This window comes from Ochotona princeps, chromosome 16 (assembly GCF_030435755.1).
Source record: "Ochotona princeps isolate mOchPri1 chromosome 16, mOchPri1.hap1, whole genome shotgun sequence".
NCBI classification, from domain to species: domain Eukaryota; kingdom Metazoa; phylum Chordata; class Mammalia; order Lagomorpha; family Ochotonidae; genus Ochotona; species Ochotona princeps.
The window spans coordinates 53,906,713-53,922,513 of NC_080847.1; the positions used below are offsets into that span (position 1 = coordinate 53,906,713).

The window sequence follows — 15,801 nt, forward strand, 5'->3', positions numbered from 1 at the left end:
GTCCTGTGGTGAGTCCCTAGCCCCAGGAAATGGGGAGATATTTTTGGCTACAATTAACCTCCTGCCCAACTTCCCTCCTCCTCCATGGCATGGCCAATCTGTTTAATTAGCAAAAATTAAGTGACAGGCTTGTCTGGTGGCTGTCTACACCCTCACCAGTGTCCACCCCCTTACCGTGTCCCTCCTCTGCCAGCTGTAGTACCTCTCCTCAGAGCAGCCTCAGGCCCTGCCGGGGGAGGGGGTTGTGGGAAGTCCTCCCTGCTGTCTGTCTGTCACCCACCCCTGGCAGGCCTGGGGCATTTGGGGAGAAGCCAGTGCTCAGACCAGCTGCGGAGAGTGGCACACCCAGGCAGCAGTGCGTTGGGCCAGGGTCACAGGGAATCCCGGCACAAGCCAGGCCAATACCTGGGGCCCAGCAGGTGCCTGCTCCTATAGCTGCTCAGCCTCCCTCAGCCTCAGGGCAGTGGGGATGGAGGTCCAGGCAGGGCAGGCGTGGGGACAGCTCTGGACAGTCCCAGAGCAGTGTGTCTCACCCAGGATGGGGCCAGTCAGTGTCCCCCAGCGGGGTCCAGGTCTGTGATGGCAGGCCACAGCTCAAGGGTGAGGACAAGGGCAGGGAAGTGCAGGGTAGGAGTGGCCGAGGCAAGGGGTGGGGGTCACAGGGCATTGGGACCTCACTCCTTTGAGCACTGCGGCCCCTCCCTAGAGGCATAGGAGGTGGAGCAGGTGTTTGTTGAATATTCATGGAGGCGGGGTTTAGCACCACCCATGTTCCTGTCTGCATCTGGAAACCTGCTTGAAGGGAATAGGAGTGTAATGACACTGTAGCTGCAGGGACACGCGGCACAGGACCAGTCCGCAGCTGCCCCCCCTGCCCGCCGTCTTGCGTTTCGGTCTGCGCTGGTCCTGGGCAGCAACCTTACACAGAAAAACTGTGGGAGCAGCTGGGGTTACAGGGACCTGTGTGTTGCAGAGGAGACCACTGCCCAGGACCTTGTCTTGTCCCCCCTCCCCCACAAGAGGTGGCATCCCAGTTCTCTGTCCTAGAACCTGGACTGGCCTCGCGCCCGTGGTGGCTGGCCTAGTCCCTCTGAGCAAACCAGCAGCATCGCTGGTGATGACAGCCACATGGGGGTCCTGTCCCCCAGAGATGCCCCCAGCCTCACGGCCACTCAGAGCCACCCTGCTCTGATCCTGGATAGCTGAGGAGCAGAGAGGACGAATGACAATCTTGACCACTGTGACCCTGGCGGATCGGAACTGCAGCAGACAAGGAAACACAGGTGGTTTTCTTTTACCATTAATGCTAATAAAAAAAAGACCTCAGAGAAGGGAGGAGCTCCCCAAGTCAGAGGTGGGGGAGCCGCGTCCCCCCATGGCCAAGCCTTCCCCATCCTGGAGGTGTGGCCCCAGTTGCTGTCTTCTGTGGACCCGGTCCAAAGGCTCCCCTGGGGAGGGTGGGCAGAGGAGGACGTGGAGTCGGCTGTGGGTTCCGAGGTCTGGCTTGGTTCTTGAGAGACCCTTGAGTGGGAGTTCTGGTCCCCATGTCCTGGCAGGGCCCAAGGGAGGTAGGCGTTGAGTGGCGGGGGGGCCCTGGGGTTGGGATCCTGACGCCCGAGGGCTGTGGTCAGTCCAGGGAAGGGAGGAGGGGCCAGGTCCAGAGGTGTTGGGGGGGGGGGTCCGGCCCCACGTCAGCCACTCAGTGCAGATGCAGTCATCCAGAGGGAGGCGGAGCGAGGAGGCTGGGAAGCCAAGAAGGAGACGGGGCGGAGGGAGGACAGAGTGAGAACGCACAGCCAGGGAGCCTGGGGAGTCAGGGACGAGGGGAGAGGTGAGACCCTACAGCCAAAGACGGAATGTGGGGAGACAGGAGAGAGAGTGGCTGGGAAAGCAGGTCCCCCAGGGAGCTGAGCTGCCTACCCTCCCCACCTGACCACGCCCCTCCACTGCCTTCCCAGGCTGGGGCCTCAGCCTCGCCTGCCTCCCCTCCTATCTCCCAGGCCTTCCTGCCAGCCTGATCCCATCCTCCAGCTACATGCTTGTTCCCCCTGCTCAGCTGTTCACCTTGCTAACCCCTCTGTGTGACACACCTCCCGTCCCCCAACAGTCCAAGTCGGAGCCCCTCCTCCAGAAAGCCCTCTTCCCAGCCTGGGTCCTGCACCTGCTCGGGGCTCCAACAGGTCCTCCTTGGCCTGTCCTGGGTGGTCCCTGTCGGGCACAGGCTGTCCTGGCAGTGACTGAGCCAAGCATATTGGGCTCATGGCGTGTGAGTGGACACAAAGTATCAGCATTTGCATGGGGTGCAGAGGAACCACCAAGGGCTGCTCCTGCCGGCGCCAGGCGGGCCTCTGCTTGCAAACCCCCTAAGTCGGCTCTGAACCTGGGGCCTCCCCCTGGTGGTGGCTGTGAGGACTACACAGGAGATGCAGTTGCTGCTTGGCTCACCCCACCTCTGTCCAGTGGACTCCGGGCCACAGCCCTGCCCTGGCATTCCGAGAGCCCAGTGCACGTGTGGGGTGGGGGGTCAGTGTGGGTGAGGAGGGGATGGGCAGTGTGAGGGAGGGCGGGTGGGCAGTGTGGGGGTGGGTGGGTGCATATGTGGGCAGTGACTGCTGAACTCGGGCATACCTAGGTGCACCCACCTGGGTCAGCATGGACTGGGCGGTGAAGAGCGGGCACTGAGCACATGGCCAGTGAGTGGATGCGCATTTGGGTGAGTGGCAGGTGGGACCGTGTCTGACACACACAGGTGACACAGACATGCATGGATGAAGAGCTGGATGACCCCCCACCACAGCTCAAGGACCCCTGGTTTGGGGCCCTGGGATGCCCTGCAGGGCTGGGGGCTGTGTTAGACCTGGTGGTCACCCCATGCCTGCTGCCCACTCACCCCTTTCCTGAGTCCCGCACTAGAGGTAGTGCCACTCTCCTTCCATGTTCAAATTCACCCCTGTAGACCCTGCAAGGCACGGTGGGAGAGCTGGGGAGGGGGCTTCCCCTAGACACCCCCCTCCTTTATTCAAGGGCTGGGGGGGAACCCTTCAGTGGGGACAGCTGGGGTCATCTTTCATGAGGTGATGGGTAAAGTGAGGAGGTGAGCAGCCAGAGGGAAAAGGTAGGGCCTGGGAATCTGTCCTGGCCCTCTGGCCCCTCATCCCCGCGCCCCCAGACGCAAAGGAGCCTCCTGGAAGATGGGGCAGAACCTTACCTGGTCGCACCGTCGCTGGCTGCCGCGTCTCTGTGAGGCCCGCCAGAGACTGGCCCTCGGGACTGAAGGCCGTGCACTGCCCTGCAGGGGTGAGCAGGGGGCTGAGCAGGCTGAGTTGCTCGGGGCCTCTCGGGGCCTCTCCAGCGCCCACCACCTGCACCCCGTACCTGTGCGGTTGGATTGGTCAATCATGGGCTGGACGATGCGCCTGCGGGCATTAATGAACCTGGGGGGAGGGGGCGGAGCGCAGGGTGAGCGTGGTGAGGCCCGGGTGGCGGTCAGCACCGCGGACAGCGCCCCCACTGCCACTCACCAATTGTTGACCTGCAGGATGGTGAGTCCCGTGTCCTGCGCCAGCTGTTTCTTCTGCTCCTCCGAGGGGTAGGGGTGCTGTGGCCACCAGCAAAGGTCAGCCTGCCGGTCCGCCTGCCTGGTCCCCGGGCCTGGCCCGCCCCGGGCCAGGAAGGGCTTTACAGGTTCTGAGCAATTCCACCTGCCCTGCCTCCTCCAGCAATTAGGCAGTAATTGGCCAGTTCTCTGAGTGACTGAGAGGGACCCCACAGCCCACCCCGGCCTCTCTGAGCCTCTGCCAGGCTTGGGGGGTGGCCCTATTGCTCCTCTCCCCACTTCTGTCTCTGCATCCAGCTCTGTTTCAGGGTCTCCATGTGCCTCTGGGACTGGCTCCTCCCTGTCTCCAGCCCCCCAACAGCTCAGTGCTCTCCATGTCTGTCCTGTGAAGCAGGGTGGTGCAGCAGTGGAGGTCCTGGGTGGCTCCTGACTCTATAACCTAGCCCAAATCTCCCCACCCCAGCTCCTTTCCTACAGAAACAAACAGCCCCGCTGGCCATCAGGTCGGTGTGGGCGGTCAGCAGAGCGGTGGAAGTAGGTGGGCAGGAGGGCCAGGCGAGGACCCCAGCCCCCAACCCCATCCACCCATCCTGGGCCCAGCCCCCCACCCCCATCTGCCCATCCTGGACACAGCCCCCCACACCATCTGCTCATCCTGGGCCTAGCCCCCCACCCCCATCTGCCCATCCTGGGCACAGCCCCCCACCCCATCTGCCCATCCTGGGCCCAGCCCCCAGACCCGGCTCTCACCGCCAGGTGCTGGAACAGCCAGGCCCTCATGATGTTGGTGGCCACCTTGGGGAAGATGCCACGCTTCTTGCTGCGCCGCCGCTCCTGGTCCAGCTCCTCCTCCTCGCCCCCCGAGCTGGGAGAGGCCACGCTGGTGTCCAGCCCATCCCCTGCGGGGGCAGTTAACAGGGAGCAGCTGGAAGGGGTGGCTCAGACCCTCGCCCTGGCCTCACTGGCCCCCTGGAAGTCCCTCTTAGGGTCAGTGTCTGTGCCTGCCCTCCACGTGCGGTGCCTCTCACCTTGCTCACTGCACGTGTCCCCACTGTGGGAGGCCAGGCCCCCGCTGGACGGCCCCGGGGTCCCCAGCTGCTCAGACCCACCGTCCTCTGGGTCCTGGATCCAAGCGTTTGTCTGGACAGCAGGAAGTGGCCGTGAGCACCGAGGCCTGTGGCCACTTGCTGCCGCACGGGTTGGCAGTAGAGTTATGGGGAGACGAGGGGGAGAAGCAACCAACCACGTGTGTTCCCAGAGACCCTGGGGTCCCAGAATGGGAGACAGAAGGGTGTGGCTGTCTCCCACATGAGCATGCTAAGGTGCCTGGCGCATGGGGTGAACCCCAGCTCTGTGCATGAGAGGCTGAACTGCCTGACACAACAGTGGGGGGCCTCCCCTGGCAGCCAAGTCCTCCTGCTAAAGCCACTTCAGCTGGCCCCAGTTCCTCTCTGAGCTGCCAGCTGCCACTTGGCATCCACTTTGGACTCCCCAGGTCCCTAGTGCCCCTCTGCTCCTTGTGCCTGCGTGCCCAGGACTGCCCAGCCTGGGAGCCTGCCTACCTGTGTAGAAGCCATGTGCAGGGACTGTTCGGTGCTAGGCTGGTGGGGTGCAGGCGAGGGAATGCCCACCGGGTATGGGACAGATGGGAGACCCGTGTTTACAGATCCAGAGATCTGGCTTCTACAAAGGCAGGGAGCAGTGGCCCACCTGGGGCCACCCACGGCCTGGGACGCTCACTGCCACCTCACTTCCGGTGGTGTGATCTCAGGTCAGGCCCCTGAATGGGGTGGGGAGACAGAGGTGGAGAGGAGGCACTCCGTGCTGTGTCTGTCTCTGCTGTGGGCCAGCCTGGGCTAAGTAGGGCTGTAGCGGGCAGGAGCTGGCCATCCTGTTTGTCGGCCTGGACCCCTGCACCTGTCCATGAGGAAGATCAGCCCACCCCCATGCAGGTGCAGTCCGGGGCATGTGCGCAGTGTGTGACTGCCCAAGGTGGCCCTCCTGTGGTGCCTTCTCTCTGTGGGTGGCCGGGAGCAGTGGCCGCCCCGTAGGCTGCTCGGTCTTAGCTGGGCAGGTGCCATGGGTCTGACTGTACAGCGGGGTTCAGCCTGCTCTGGGATAGGGGTGTGTGTTTGTGTGTTTGTGTGTATACACGTGCTGTGGCCAGTCTGCTTCTCCCCCTACACTACCTCGGGGTTTGCATGGCAGGATCCAGGCTGTGTCATGATGGGGTAATATCACCAAAGCTCACTACACTGGAAGCCCCACCCCCCAATTCACAGCCTCAACCAGGCCGGTAGCTGGAGCCCATGGTAGCAGCAGTGGCTTCGTGAGCAGAGGAAAACACACCCAGGCTGCCCCCACCCCTGTCCAGGCTGGCCTGGGACCCCTGCCCAGGCTGCCCCTCACCCCAGCTCAGGCTGGCCTGGGACCCCTGCCCAGGCTTCCCCCCACCCCAGCTCAGGCTGGCCTGGGACCCCTGCCCAGGCTTCCCCCCACCCCTGCCCAGGCTGCCCCTGATCCCTGCCCAGCCCCTGGCATTGGAGCCAGGGAAATTGAGTGGAGATTGGCCCCTGCAGGCCTGGCTCTAGCCCAGCCATGGCCAGGATGCTGTGAGTGGCCCTCCTGTCCTGCCCACCTGCTCTGAGAGGCTGGGGCAGGGGGTCGGGTAGTCCTCCAGCTCGTCCCTGTAGCCGCTGTCCCGATCCTCGATGACCAAGTCGATGGGCATCTTCCCCTTGAGGCAGGTGATGTAGCGGTGACAGAAGTTGTCGCACAGGTCGTGGACCTGGGGGGGCACCGGGGTACTGGGGGGGCACCCAGAGCCGGGGTGTGCAGGGACACATGGCGGGGAGCCCGAACAGGGCGCGGGGTCTGCAAGGGCGAGGGGGTGGCACTCACCTTCTCCAGCTCCAGCAGGTGGAACCTCAGCACTTGGATGGCCTGGATCATCTGAGACAGGCGGGGACAGCGACAAGGACAGGGCCACAAAGAGGGACAGAGGAGGGTGTCCATGAGAGGCAGATGCCAGAGCAGTGAGTCCCCTGCCCATACCTGCTGGCCAACAGCTCCACTTCCCCTGTACCTGCAGCCACCTTTCCCCATAATCCTTGGCTGTAGGGTTTGGTTCCAGACAGCGCTTGGCAGGAAAAGGGGAGAATCCGGAGGGTCTCCCCTGCCCCCCAGGCACGGGGAGGGGCTGGGCTCTATAGCATCCCTGAGGGCCAGTGTCCCCCTCTGTGCACCCCAGGGTAGGGGGTGGAGCCAGGGTAGAACCCGCTCTCACCAGGTTGTCCAGCTCCGGGTTGGAGGAGAAGATAGGCCTCTCGGAGCGGACCTGGTGGGGAGACAGAGGCCGGCAGGGCACACGGTCACCCCCTGTGGCCTCCTCACCAGATGCCCAGCAGGGCACACGGTCACCCCCTGCGCCCTCCTCACCAGATGCCCAGGCAGTCGCACCCACCTGCTTGGCGAAGGCAGCGATGTCCTCGTTGAAGGAGCCGGAGGAGCAGACGTCGCTGTCGCTGCCTGGGGGGGTGCCTGGTCCTGAGACCGTCCCGTGGCGAGGTGAGCACGTAGCCAGTTCACATTTCTCAAAGACCAGGGCCAGCAGCGGGAAGAGTGGGTGTCTGGGGTTGGGGGACGGTTGGTTGTGGGTGATTCAGAGAGGCAGGGGTCGTGGCAGGGGAGAGACCACCACGGCTAGGCCGAGGGCGCCTCCTACTCACCCATAGATCTCGTCTTTGTCCCTCTTCAGGTTGGTGCTGTCCAGGCCTGGGGACAGGAGCCGGGGGTGCCCGTGGGGGCCAAATGGCCCGGGAGGCCTGGCTGCTGAGGACGCCACCTCCGGGAAGCCATCTGGGATGTGTGGGTAGTGGGGCAGCTCATCGTACTGCAGAGAGAGAGGCCCACGCAGCAGAGTGGTGAGGAGGCAGGCAGCACCTCCTGGCCCGGCAGCCTCCCCTGCCCTCAGCGTCCCCCTGTGCCCTAGGAATCCTCTCCTCTGGTTCCCAAGCATCCCACAGAGCTGGCTGATGGCACTGAGAAAAATGTCAGGATGGGGGACTTGGAACCATCTGCAGGCTTTGGGTGCCTCCACCTGTCCCCCACCCACAGGAGGGAAGGATGAGGGAATGAGTGTGCAAGGCATGGCGCCTGGGGCGCAGAAACAGACAACCCAAAGGTATGCACACACAAACACAATACACACATGTGCACACCATGCATACACACGTGCCAAAAACCACAGGTAGGGCTGGCTTCCCGGGCCCTGACCTCACAGTCCCACAGCCAGGTGGCAGGGTGGGGGTGGGGCATCCTGTCTCCAGGGCACAAGGACTCCAAAGAGGGGCACAGGCTCCCTGCCCCCCTCGCGGGGGTGGCCCCACCACTGCTGGACTCAGAGCTCTCAGCCCCGCACCTGCCTCTGTCTCAACTTTGGGGCCCAAGAGAAGTTAGGAGTTGAACCCAAGCGGGCAGTGGGGTCCCCACTTTCCGCCTCTGCCCTCCCTACCCATCTCCTGGGGATGCCTTCCAGCCCCCAGGCCCTGGTCCCGCGGGCTGGGGAGACTCGCGGCTCCCCACGCTGTCCCTATCCCTGACCAGGGTGGCCTCGGAGCTCCAACAGAGAGAGGCTGGCGGAGGGCGGCGAGGATAAAGGGACTGAGGTGGGGGCGGGGCGAGGGCGGACCCAGGGGCCCTGAGGGGACAGGGAGGGGGCGATGGGACAGGGACTCACACCCGGGGAGACCCCGCAGGGCGGACGGACAAGGGGGTCCCGATTCTGGGAGGGGAGACAGAGAAAGGGCCGGCGGCCAGGGCGCGATGGCGGCCAGCGGGGACGCGCGGGCGGGCGCCCTGGGACCTACCCTCCGGGCCATGGGCTGCAGCGGCCGCCGCCGCCGGGTCCTTCCAGAGCCTGGCGCTGGGGAGCGCGCAGCCGGAGCAGCGGCCCCCGAGGCCCGCGCCGCCGCGGGCTGGGCAGGAGGTCGGAGCCGGGCAGGGCGGGGGCTCGGAGCCGGGACCCCAGCCCCTCCCCGGGGGGGTGAGGGTCACGGCCAGGGGCGCATGGCCGCGGCGCGCGCCGCACCGGCAGGCAAGGGGCACCCAGGCCCCTCCCCGGCCCCCCACCCCAGTCCCTGGCCCCCCGGGGGCCGGGAGCGCCCCGAGTCGGGCCGCGCGGGCGACGGCAGCGGGCGCAGGACCGGGGGCCGGGGAGGGGGCCGGGGGTGCGGCGCTGCAGCCGCGCGCCCCTCGCGATCTCCCCAGCGTTGCGGTCACATCCGGAAGTTCCCGGCCCCGCCGCTTAACCCGCTGTCGGCCGGCGCGGGGCGGGGCGGTGCTGCGGGGCGGCTCGCTCCCGCCCGGCTTTGTACCGCGCCGGGGAGGCTCCCGCCCTTCGCGCCTCTGACGGGCGTCCCTCCCTGGACCCAGGCCTTGTCCCTCGGCCTCCTTCTCTGCGGGAAGGCCGAACTGGAAGCGAGAAGGATCCAGGCGCCCCCATGGAGGGGAGGGGAGGTCTCTTTCTGCCCTTTCCGACCCCTCCCCACCACCATCCTCCCTCAGAGACAATGCCGGCTGGTCACTCTTGCAGGGGGCAGGTGTGCGTGCGTTTCCGTGTGCGCCTGCGGCTGTGCGTGTGCACGCGGGTGCGTGTGCGCCCGGCCCCCTCCGCCCCCCTCTTTAGCCACTGCCTTCTGGGAGGTCCTTGGCCCAGGGTCTCACCCACCCACGCGCGGCGGGTGCGTCTCGACCCTGGCTCATCGTTCGCAAGGAGAAGGCCCCGTGGCTTTTATCTGCCGGATTTACAGGCTAAGAAGGGAAAGGAGGGTGTTTGCCCGGCGGCGCCGGTGACTCACTGAGTTCACCTCATGGTGCCCACGCTCTGCTGGGAAGTGTGAAGTTGGGAAGGGCACAGGTGTGAGTGGCTCCTGGGGTGGCAGGTGCTGTATGGGTGGAGGGGCAGGGGCGGTGGGTGATGTGCCCACGCAGCCCAGCGAACCTCAGACATGGGGAAGCCTGGGCGAGGAAGGTGCAACTGCTGGCCGTGGCATGGCCAGGCCAGGAGAGGGCCTGTTGTGGGCAGGCAGAGTGGGAGCCCTGGTTGTCCAGCTGGGCCCCTGTGGCCTCAGGCCGCCTCCCAGGGCCGTGCAGGTGGGAGAGCTCCCACAGCCACAGCCGTAGGCAAAGCACGGGGCAGCAGCTGTAGGTTTGCTCCTGCCCTGCCCCCGCAAATTATGATCACTGCTTCAGAGGACTGGCACGGGGAGGGCAGGGGTGGCGAGGGGCTGGGTGCAGAGGAGACATCACCTGGGGAGTACAGAGACCCAAAGAGAGAGGGATAGAGGGGGGTGGGGGAAGACCCTGAGGCGGGGGACAATGCCCCCAGCTCTCCCAGGGACCGTAATCGGCATCACTGTGGGTCCAGCGACCCCCTCGGGTCCCATGGGAAGGAAGAGACACCCAGCACTGAGCAGGGGGCAGCTGCAACTCTGGGGGTCAGGATAGCCCCACACTTCCCAAGGGAGTGCATCAAAGGGCAGGACAGACAGGAGGGAGAGGGTTCCCCATTTCTTCCCAACTTCCCGCACACACTCTACTGGCCTCCTCTGTGGGGGGAGGCCACCCTGAGCATCCAGGTCTGGACCCGCTTGGCAGGGCATTTCTGAGCCTCTGTGTCCCCCTGGTGTGAGGGCCCAGTCTCTGATCCCCCACTCTCCTGCCCTACACAGGTCTTCCCTACCAGGAGTGCTGGCCCTTTAAGGCCAGCCTCCCATCCCCGTGTCCCTGGCTAGGGCCTTTGGAGCACAAAATTAATCGAAATCACTTTTTAATTAAAGATGCAACATTCTTACCCCATCACCACCTGCCCGTCGCAGCTGCGGTTTGCAGGGGAGAAGTCAGGTCGGGCCAGCACTGCAAGTGAAAATGGCCATGCCTTCCCCATGCCCCTGAGCACGGCCCCAGCTGATGCGGGTGCCCTGGGAGGCACTGGCAGGAGCCATGGCGTCCAGGAACCAGTAGTCAGCTGCACTTGGGAAACTGTTTTAATGATGGAAATAAGGAGGTTTCCTGGAGGGAACAGTTCCAAGGTGTGGGAAGGCGCAGGCCTGGGGCAGAGGCCCTGGGCATCTCTGTCTCTCCAATCTCAGTCCCTCTCCTCCTTTCCATGGGGCCTGGACCCTCTGCCCCAGGGCATGCTGCAGGTGGAGGTCTCCTGAGATGAGTGTGTGTGGGGGGTATCACCTAGCTGGAGGCTTCTACCTGCAGATCCATCCCAGAGGGTGGGAGTGTGCCTTCCCACCCTGGCCCTACTTTACTGCAGGGAGGTGGAGGGCAGGCCAGGCTGGATGCTGCCCTCTAGTGTTCAGGTAGCTCTGAGGCTGTGAGATCTGCAGTCCAAGGGGGCTGGGGCTCACTCAGAGCCAGCCCCCAGACCCCGTCTCCTCTCTCTTTCCCATCAGCTCCTGCCTCAGTTTCCCTCTGTCAGCAGCCCTCCTTCCTCCCCAAGCCAAAAGACTTTCTCAATCTCCTCTGGGTTGCTGGATGAGGAGGAGAGACCGCCTGACTGGCTGGGCTGGGACCCCAGGGAGTGAGGGCCTGTCTGCTTCTGGCCACCCCTCCCTCCCTGCCTGGAGAAAGAAACATTCATCTTTGCGTCCCCTCCACCAGACCCCCACGCCGTCCATCAGGGCAGCCTTAGCCCTGCTCGGGGGTCACCGTGCTGGCCAGCTCCTCCCTCCTGTCACCCTGAGTATGCACACCCTTGGCCCTGGCCCTGCTCAGGGACCCAACCTGGCCCCTCTTGCCCCACTCCCCCAAGGTTTCCTTCCCTACAGCTCCCTGGCCATTGTGGGATTCAGCTGGGATGGTGGGCCAGGGAAGGCCGAGGTGGCTGGTCAGGGCAAGGCAGGTGTCGGGGGGGCAGGGGCTGGAGCTCCCTGCCATGCTTGTTCATTGCTCGTGCCCGCTGGCCCAGATGTGGGTGTCAGCCCCAAACCTTGGTGTTGCCACAGCGGTAGAAGTTGTAGGAGGAAGTAGTCCAGGCCCCCAGGGAGGGAGGAGGTGCCACAGGACCTGTCTGTTCCCCTGGCATGGCAGCCTTCCGGGCCCAGTGCCCACTCAGTGCCCGTAGCCCGCCCAGGAGCAGCTGCGCTGGGAACCTTGCAGAACGGAGAAGCTGGGGGCAGAGAGGGAGCTGGGCGTGAGGCTGCCCAAGGCTGGGGAGGAGGGCGTGGGTAGGCAGCATGCCCAGAGATGCAGTGAGAGAGGACAGACGGTGGCGCTCCCCTCTGGTACGGTGAGGTCCTAGCAGCCGGGATGTGTGGGCTGCGTGCGGCCACGTGCTTATTGGTGAGGAAGACAGCACCCACCCAGATTCACTCCCCCAGTGTCCACGGCAGCATGGGGCTGGACCAGACTCAAGACAGGAGCCTTGAGCGCGCTCCACGAGTCTCCCATGATGGCAAGCCCAGCAGGTGTCACCTGCAGTGTCCGAGCTCCCCGGCCAAACCCCGCCCCACAAGGCCAGCACAGACCCTGAAAGTTCCTCATGCAAAGAAACGGCACCCATCTTTTCCAAAGGTGGAGAGTCTTCCATCTGCTGGTTCATTCCCTAAATGGCTGGACTGGCCAAAGCCAGGAGTTTCTTCTAGGTCTCCCACACGGATGCAGGACCACCCTCTGCGGTTCTTCCAAGAGCATTAGCGGGGAGCTCGATTGGAAGTGGAGCAGCCAGGACTTGAATCATCACTCGTTTGGGATGCCAGCACTCAGGTGGGGTTTCACCTACTGTTCCATCACGCTGGCCCCAGGGTGAACCTCATCCGTGGGGAGGGAGTAGGGGATGAGCCTGTTCTGACCGCCACATACACGCGTGGCGGAGCGTCACGCAGAACCTCCCAAATGCAGACACTTGCTGTGTGTGATGGAACGTAAAAGGAGGGGAAGGAATGAGGGAGGGCGCTGCGCAGGGCATGCTCAGCTCTGGTGGGAACAGAGCTGCGGGGCCACCTCGGCCCCCCTGGCCCAGCCGGCTCAGAGCAGGAGCCCCGCCTGCCGTGGAAGAGCTATACTCACGCTGCCCCTCACACACACATACATGCACTCCTACTTACACACACCAACCCACTCACATGCAAATATTCTCATTCACACACACACTGACCTACAGCCACACATACATACTCTACACACACTTATACCTGTGAGTACACAAGTCCACCCGCAGTGTCCTCACACAGACATGCACACATGTATACACTCACACATACATACACACCCATTCACATGCACGCACATGCACCGAATGCTCACATACGGAGCCAGATGCCTTAAGAGACCTTAAGAGAAGGGCTGAGAAGCAGAGAGAGGGATGGGGTCGGGGCGTGGAGGAGCCGGGGTCTGCCACAAGAGAGGGTCATTGGGACCAGAGGGCGACAAAGACCCTGCGGGGACACTGGCATGGAGAAAGCGGGCAAGACCGCTGCATGTGCAGCTGCAGGTGCCGGCCATAGGGACACCTTCAGACCACCGAGGTGGGAGGGCCCCCAGCCAGCCCAGCTCCCCTAGTCCCCCCATGGAGGAACAAAGTCCCTCAACAGACCCTCCCATTGCTGCCAGGGTTGGGGTGGCTCGTGAGGAACGGTGTGATGGCACAGGCAGGTGGGGTGGCAGCGGCTGGCGTTGCACATGTACTTGGGAGAAACGGGCTCGAGTCCAGGGTAGGCGTTGGGAAAATTGAAGCACAGATAATGTGGGCTCAGAGCCGAGGGACCACAAAGTTACTGAGGGACACGTGCCAGGCAGCAGGTGTCACTGGCCCTACAGGGGGACACCAAAGCCCCAATTTCTCTAGTAGGCCCCCAACGGGCGTGCTCTCGCTGACCTGAACAGTAACCCCCCCACACACACACCTAACCCAGCCAGCAGGTGGCTGCAAGAGCTGGCATCCCCTGTACCCATGTCAGGTTGGGCCCTGGGACTCAGCTTGAGTGCTGCTGCCACATGAGCCCAATGAGGAGGAGGAGTTTCCTCACCACCCTCGTCTCCAGCTGTTGGGCAGACAGAGGCGTGCCCAGGGCCTCGCACACGGAGAGCCATGAGAAGGCTGGTCAAGGCCAGCACGGGATGCAGGTGACCTGGGACTGTGCCGTTGACCGTGGAGGGCTGCTGTTCCACTCCCATGGCTGGCAGGAATGTGACGTTGACGCAGTGAGGGTGAAGCTGGGAAGAGCTGAGGAAGGTCTTGGTGGTCTGTGATGACTGCGATGGTTGTAACAGTGATGGTGGTGGTGACGACGGTGGTGATGGTGATTAACAAGTTTGGTGCCAATGAGCAGCTGTGGAAAGACCTGGCCCTCACCTCCCACCGCCTCTCCCTGGCCGTCAACCCTGTTGCCCACACCCGCTCTTTGAGAAACTTCTCTCAACTTCAGGCACCCACTTCTTGTCCCTTCTGGCATCTTCTGCACCTGCACCCACCTCTTCCACCTCCCCCTGGGTTGCTGGGGTGCCTCAGGGCACCACCTGCGTGTCTCCCAACATGCCCCCTCTCCTGTGCCCACAGGGCCTGGCATCCTGTGGCTGACGAGTCTCGAATCTCTCTCCAGGCCCATCTCTCCAGCTCCAGGTGCCTGCTGGAACTCTCTCCTGCCCGTGTTCCCCCACGTGTGACACAGCATCTCTCCAGCACGCACCTTCTACCCCTCTCCAACCCCCCAATACCCGTAATCTCCTCATTCGGCCCCTGGCCCTCTGACTTCACAGCCTGCCTCTGCAGCAGACCGGACACATCACACCCACCGTCTCTTTTCTAAAAAGTTTTTTGTTTTTTTAATTGTTGAGAGGCACAGACACATAGACACAGATGCAGCTTCCGCCCTCTGGTTCTCGCTCTTCACGCCTGCGCCTGCCGGGGCCAGAATAAAGCTAGAACCAGGGGCTTGATCCAGGTTGCCGACTCCCGTGGCAGGGGCTCAAGCACTCAACCGCATCGGCCCCCCTCCCTGGGTCTGCACGAGCAGGGAAGCTGGCGTCAGGAGCCAGAGGGGCAGGAATCTAACCCAGTCCTCTGTTCCAGGACACCTTCACTGTGATGACGCACGTTGGGCTCAGCCAATGGAAAGTGGTGGCAGGGTGGGGTCCTGGCTGAGGGCAACTTGTCATTCCTTCCAACCAGGGGGTCACTGCTCCCTGTGCTGCGGACCCTGGGTACTGTGCCCTCACAACTGCGGACTGCTCAGCAGTTCTCTCTGCCTCCACTTGCTCTGAACATCTCACACCCTGCTCATTCTAAGCCACCCTCCCATCCGACCTCACTCCCTCCCTCCTCTGTGACCTCCAGCCCTGCTCCCCAGGGATCCTGGCATCCAGTATGACCAGTCCCCAGGGGAGGATCCTAAAGAAAATGTGTTGGTCTTTTATGTGCTTCTCCCATTTCAACCCCTTCTTCTTTTGCGCTGAGAATAAATTCTCTAGGCCCTGTAGTGTGGCCGACAAGTCTTCCGATTTTAGCACTTTCACGTTCTTGCCACTTGCACTCCATACTGGGGTCATGCTAGCCACCGCCTGGAAACACCTGTGTCTCCCAGGGAGGGACCTAGCCAGCCGTGCCTTCACCTGGAAGCACACACAGTTCCTTCACCAATCCTGGCTGCCAGGCTCAGGGAAATTATTGTGCCTAGCATGCCTCAGTAAATGGAATGATTTGTGGCCGACAGATGTGGGCTTGCCTGGTGGCCGGTTCAGCTGGAATGGGCGTGTGGCTTGTACAAATCCTTGGCTGGTTGGTAGGGGCATGGCTAATGGACAAGCTGAGTGGGGGTGTGGCTAAGGACGTTCTAGGGGAACTTCGGTACCGCAGCTAGTTCAAGTTCTTGGCTGATGGACTGGACTGCTGCTAGGAGCTCTTGGTTAATGCGAGTTCTTGGCAGGTGCATGGGGCAAGGCTTGTGCTAAGCCTGGGCTGACTGGTAGGGGCGTGGCTAATGGGTGGTCTAGGTGAGATGGGTGTGTGGCTGCCTGGCCATGTGGCTTGCAGAGGCTCTTGACTGAATGAGGGTGCCACAGGTCCCAGAAGTTCTTGGCTGGTGGGTGAGGGAGTGGCCAGCGGATGCTGCCCTGGTCCTTATGCGTGGCTGGCATTGGCTGTGTCCTGTAGCCCAGATTATGGGGTGTGTGAACCCAGCTGCCCTGACGGATATCAGCAGAAGCCTCCAGTGCCCCTCCTCTGAATTCCAGCTGTT

The 15,801-nt window shown here is 63.3% G+C and overlaps 1 protein-coding gene across 3 annotated transcripts; it reads right to left on the reverse strand.

Annotated features, from left to right (window-relative positions):
• Positions 1 to 1,633: 1,633 nt before the first annotated feature.
• MEIS3 (Meis homeobox 3) lies at positions 1,634 to 8,758 on the reverse strand. Of its 3 annotated transcripts, none has more exons than XM_058674230.1 (13): positions 8,425 to 8,758; positions 7,285 to 7,448; positions 7,020 to 7,185; positions 6,843 to 6,893; positions 6,458 to 6,508; positions 6,195 to 6,344; positions 4,585 to 4,696; positions 4,307 to 4,455; positions 3,522 to 3,598; positions 3,376 to 3,434; positions 3,209 to 3,289; positions 2,891 to 2,959; positions 1,634 to 1,742 (listed from the first exon to the last, which is right to left on the reverse strand). In XM_058674230.1, exons 1-12 carry the CDS (start codon positions 8,434 to 8,436, stop codon positions 2,910 to 2,912), a joined length of 1,122 nt encoding a protein of 373 aa, XP_058530213.1. In that variant the 5' UTR covers positions 8,437 to 8,758; the 3' UTR covers positions 1,634 to 1,742; positions 2,891 to 2,909. The 3 variants fall into 3 exon arrangements, with proteins under 3 accessions (XP_058530213.1, XP_004597089.2, XP_004597088.2); XM_004597032.2 differs by having other exon boundaries at positions 1,639 to 1,805; positions 6,195 to 6,293; XM_004597031.2 differs by having other exon boundaries at positions 1,639 to 1,805.
• Between the last annotated feature and the right edge of the window lie 7,043 nt (positions 8,759 to 15,801).

Bases quoted from the DNA above. Each gene is read 5' to 3' on its own strand.
- MEIS3 (XM_058674230.1), bottom strand. The intron at 3,290-3,375 runs GTACGGGGTGCA...TCACCCCTGCAG, and splicing joins TGACCAATCCAACCGCACAG to GGCAGTGCACGGCCTTCAGT. The intron at 2,960-3,208 runs GTAAGGTTCTGC...CGTGCCTTGCAG, and splicing joins GCCAGCGACGGTGCGACCAG to GGTCTACAGGGGTGAATTTG.